Below are 5,197 nucleotides of genomic sequence, written 5' to 3'. Positions count from 1 at the left end.
ACCTAAAGATAAGATTTAAATCATTTAAATTTTAATCTCAACTATTTAAATTTTATCTGAATTAAATAGAGCATATATAAATAATTAATATATATTAATTATAAAATTTTAATATTAAATTAAATCCTTTAAATCAAATTTATATCAGATTAAAAATAAAAAAATTATTAAAATTATTTTATAAATTTTTATTTAAATAAATATAATATAAAATAATATTTTAAATTAAAATTGTCCAACTTAAAATTCAAATGATATATATCTCATCAGAGACATGAGCAGAAAACCTTTCCCGCATTCTGTATCCTACATTGGATCCATCCCATTTACATACGCACGCCGTCCCATCCTGTCCCGTATCGAAACCTTCAAAAACATATCTTTAAACTTTTACCCATGACCAATCGTGGACTTGGTTTTATGAGACAAGATTTTTCTCACAAACCAACCCAAGTGGGAGATAGTTGCCTTTGCCCATAAACACATATTTAGGTGTGGTGGTCCTCGTTCTGCGTCATCACCGTCAAACAAGTCCAATACATCCACTCATTGCTCAAAGTCAGATATCTCTGCGCGCACATACACACGGCAAGAGAGGAGGAAGCAAAATGGGAGTAGTGGAAGAAGCTCAGAACGTGAAAATTTTGGGATCAGGCACGAGGTTTATAGTTCTGGGTCATGGGTTTGGCACGGATCAATCAGTATGGAAACACCTTGTCCCTCATCTTCTCGATGATTTTCGCGTCGTTCTCTATGATAACATGGGTGCGGGTACCACTAATCCCGATTACTTCGATTTTGAACGCTACGCGACCCTCGAAGGCTACGCGTACGATCTTCTCGCCATTTTGGAAGAGCTCCATATTGATTCCTGCATCTTCGTTGGTCACTCTGTTTCCGCAATGATAGGTGCTATTGCTTCCATCACTCGCCCTGATCTATTCTCTAAGATTATCATGATCTCCGCTTCCCCTAGGTAAATTAACACAATTTTCACTTAGTTTGCCTCGATGAAATGGATTTAAAAGGTGAATCTGACGAGGAATGAAATTATACTCTCGACTGACTCAAAATTCCGCGTGCGGTTTCTGTTTGGGCAAGGTACTTGAACGACGTGGATTACTACGGAGGCTTTGAGCAGGAAGAGCTGAACCAGTTATTCGATGCTATTGAGTCGAATTACAAAGCGTGGTGCTCAGGGTTCGCTCCTCTGGCGGTGGGTGGGGACATGGAGTCAGTGGCGGTTCAGGAATTTAGCAGAACATTGTTCAATATGAGACCGGACATAGCGCTAAGCGTGGCGCGGACGATTTTCCAAAGCGATATGCGGCAAATCCTTGGGCTAATCACAGTTCCGTGCCATATTCTTCAGAGTCTGAAGGACCTGGCGGTTCCGGTGGTGGTTTCCGAGTACCTCCACCAACACATCGCCGCCGAGTCCATCGTGGAGGTCATGTCGACGGACGGTCATTTGCCGCAGCTGAGTTCGCCGGGCGTCGTTGTTCCGTTGCTGCTCAAACACATCAGGCAAGATATTGTGGCGTGACGTAACGGCGTGCAAGAACAAGCTATATGGTGGGAATTTAAAGAATTTGTGTAATGGAACGATCACTGAATCTTTGTGTGCGTGTTTTGGATTTTAAAAAGAAAAATTGCGTGTCTCCATCTCGCAAAAGACGGTTTGCACAGGTATAGTTGGCATCTGGTAGGAAGCGTGACTCAAGGTCAATCTTTTTATTGTTTTTGTTTTTTTTCCTTTTTGGTATTTTTGTTTGGCTGGCGTGGCGCTGTAGTTTCTTTTGGTAACGAGGTTGTTTTTTTAGGCATTAGACCACCGGGTATCTTGGGCTTGGGTTCATTACTCACTCTAAAACTAAATCCGAACCCCCATAACAGAGACTTTGTGGTGGTTATAGGTATTGATGGAATGATCTTTTTGCGATCGCTTTAATATTGTATCTGTCATTATTCAAGGTTTCAATTTCACTCTAAGAAATACCGATAGTAACCTTTATTAATTCTACCAAACATCTATTGATAATGTGGTTGTTTTTTTAATAGAAACTGTAGTTGGTAGTTACTGCCGTTTATATCAACTCAAGATGAATTGGACTTTGGATGTTCTACAACAGTGTCTGAGCTCTTGGGCCTAGGATATTTAAGTGGATATTAGAAACTAATAAAATGAAATAAATTAAAAAAATTAACATAAAAGTAAATTAAATCACCTTTTCTCCTCATAATGAGTATGATAAAATACATTAATATATACTATAAATATAAGAATTATTATTCCCTCTAAAAATTTTATGAATCATGACTCTCAACCCCATGAATTATATTACCTCTTTTCCTTTGAAATGTGGTTCATCATTTTTTTAATCATTTTATTTTTATTTTTATTTTTTTAATTCATTCTTTTTTAATAACCATGGGACCTAAGTTGAAAAAATTATATTAAGAGCAAGAATAAAAAAGATGCCACTTTGTTGTTCTCATTTATTTTTATAAAAGGTGGGAATTCATTTTTATCCTTAAACTTTTTTAAGAGCGTTGGGCATTTTATATTTATAAGTAAAATAATTTTCTTCCTAAATCATTTTTTTATGAGCAAACTATTAGTCACTTGTTAACTTTGTTATTTTTTACGATGTAGCATGTGTGTGGAGCTCATGTGCAGTGACACACCAAACTTCAACCATGTCCTTTGATGTTATTAGAGCCATTAATTAGGATTGATGTTATTGGACCGATCAAGCTAGCTCTTTTAAGCTTGAAAATAGTTAAGGTTGAGTTGTTGCTTTTGGGGTAAAAAATGGTTGTAAAAGTTAGCCCATTTAAGCCCTTTTATTATTTTTTTTAAGACTTCAATATGAAAAAAAATGAAAGACTAAACATCTAACGAAAAGAAATGAAAACCTTATGCTCATTCCTCTCTTCCTTATTCATTCATCAAGATTAAGCTCATGATGCTAGTATTTTTATTGGTGTTAATTTTGATATTGCCATTTGATATTAAACATGGATATTTAAGTTCTAATCCTTCCGTTTAAAAATATAAGGCATTTTTTGAGGGGTTGGATATTAAAAAATTTAAGGCATTTTGAGTTTTTTTAGGTGTACTCATTATCTCTTTTTTTTTTAAAGTGTCCCTATTAAATAAATTAATTTATATTTTTTTAGGTTTAAATATTTTATTAAATAGGAGTAAATATGAAAAGATAAGATTAGTTTAAATATAAATAACTACTTTACTAGGGTAAAATTTGATTAAAAATATTTTATATTTTTAAACAAAGGAAGTATATATTTGTTGTAGTGTTGATTAACTTAAATTTATTTTCCTAAATTTAATCTTATGTGTAATAATTTTTTTATGATTATAAATATGTTTATTTTAGATTTTTAATTAAACTGAAGAAAAGAAAAATAAGGCTGAGGCTCATAAGGCCATCCCTTTAGCTCTTAGGGTTTGAGTTGGACCTTACAAAATAAAGCTTTAAGGTATAATTAAGTTTATCTAGTCAGCCCGCTTAGGTTCTAACCCTTTAAAGCCAAGTTAGCCTAAATTGACAGTTTTGGGTGCCAATTTGCCTAAATCTTATTAAAATAAATTAAAAAAATATTGTTAAAATATTAAATATTTTAATATTTAATTTAAATATTATTATTTATAAATATTCATTGTAAATTTATAAATTATTTTTAATTATTAGTGACTCAAACTAATTTTTCATAAATTTATAGATGACTTATAATTTTTTATAAATTATAAATTTATTTTTAATATCGATTAAGTTTCTTTAATTTTTTTATAATTTTCTCTATAATTTTTTTGTTCAACTAATAATCTTTCTCTAAAATATTACATCATCTAAATTTAATATTTTAATATTTTGCAACTTTGAAACCTCCAAATTAATGGATAAAATAAACCTCCAAATTAATGGTGGGATTTTTTCCTCATCTCTCCACTATTCTCTTATTAAATAACACTTTTTGTGGCACATTAATGGGACATGTAATATTTTTTAAATAAGTATTTTTCTTGGCATGCCGGTCCTTGTCTATCATGTTTCTGATCTTATTCCTAACAATGTAGTATATATAAAGTATTAAATTTGGGTAATATAATATTTTGGAGGAAGGGTGTTAGCTGACCCAAAAAAATTACAAAAAAAGACATAAAAAATTTGAAGAACTTAATCATTATTAAACATATAATCGATACATAAAAAATTACAAGTCGTCTATATATTTTTAAAAAAATTAGTTTGAGTTTTTAATATTTAAAAAATAATTTATAAATTTTGGATAAATATTTATAAATAATAATATTTAAAATATTAAATATTAAAATATTTTAATCATATTTATTAAATTGTATTTCAACATGACTTTAGAGCATCCAGTGCTTATAGAAAAAGAGTTTAGCAGTGATCTGATGAAATAGAATGAATTGACTATTTCTTTATTTGTTGATTGTTTAGAAAGAACAAAAGAAACATCTTGTTCTTTCTTCAACAATTTCTAATCTTTAGTGGACCTCTTAGTAGGATTCAAACCCAGATAAAGTTTTAACCATCTTTCAGAGAAAAAAAGAGAAATTAGCACCATAAAATATAGTTAGAGTTCTAATTGTCATTATGTGTGGGTTACACACACATGCCACATCAATAAAAAAACTGCAAAGTTAACGAGTGACTAATAAAAGGGTTTTTTTGCTTTTCAAAAAAATTATTTGAAAAGAAAAATTATTTCACTTATCAATATAGGGTACTTAGCATTTCTCAAAAAAAAATCAAAAGTAAAAATAAACCCTAACCCTTTTATAAAAGAATAAAAATAAACATATTTTACAAAGAGTTCAAGCTTGTTCTTGCCTTTTTTGTTAAAAAAATAATAATGGGCCTATGAATTGTTCTGGGAACAATTTTGTTGTTTAAAAAATAAAAAAATAAAAAAATTCTATTTGGTAAGGTATTTTTATTATAGTGTATTTTTTAAACCAATATTATTCTAGTTCTAGGAAAAAAAAAACATCTTTTAAGTATTTTAGGCTCATTATTTTAGAGAGCAGTGAGGAGGTGGAGAACATGTTATTTTTATACATGAAAATTTTGTATCACAAACTTTTTCCACAACCTGTCTTGGTAATTTTGATCTCTATGGTAGAAAAGGTAATTTTGAAATGAGT

The 5,197-nt window shown here is 30.5% G+C and overlaps 1 protein-coding gene across 1 annotated transcript; it reads left to right on the top strand.

The window, feature by feature from the left end:
* Positions 1-331: 331 nt before the first annotated feature.
* LOC129310548 (probable esterase KAI2) lies at positions 332-1,829 on the top strand. The gene is made up of 2 exons (XM_054952415.1): positions 332-976; positions 1,102-1,829. The coding sequence occupies exons 1-2, from the start codon at positions 609-611 to the stop codon at positions 1,544-1,546; spliced, it is 813 nt and encodes a 270-aa protein (XP_054808390.1). The 5' UTR covers positions 332-608; the 3' UTR covers positions 1,547-1,829.
* Positions 1,830-5,197: the final 3,368 nt, after the last annotated feature.

This window comes from Prosopis cineraria, unplaced genomic scaffold (genome assembly GCF_029017545.1).
Source record: "Prosopis cineraria cultivar Desert tree isolate PC_DT_omini unplaced genomic scaffold, ASM2901754v1 PC5, whole genome shotgun sequence".
NCBI lineage: Eukaryota > Viridiplantae > Streptophyta > Magnoliopsida > Fabales > Fabaceae > Prosopis > Prosopis cineraria.
Note: the sequence above shows the minus strand (reverse complement) of the source record. Positions and strands in the feature narration are given on the sequence as shown.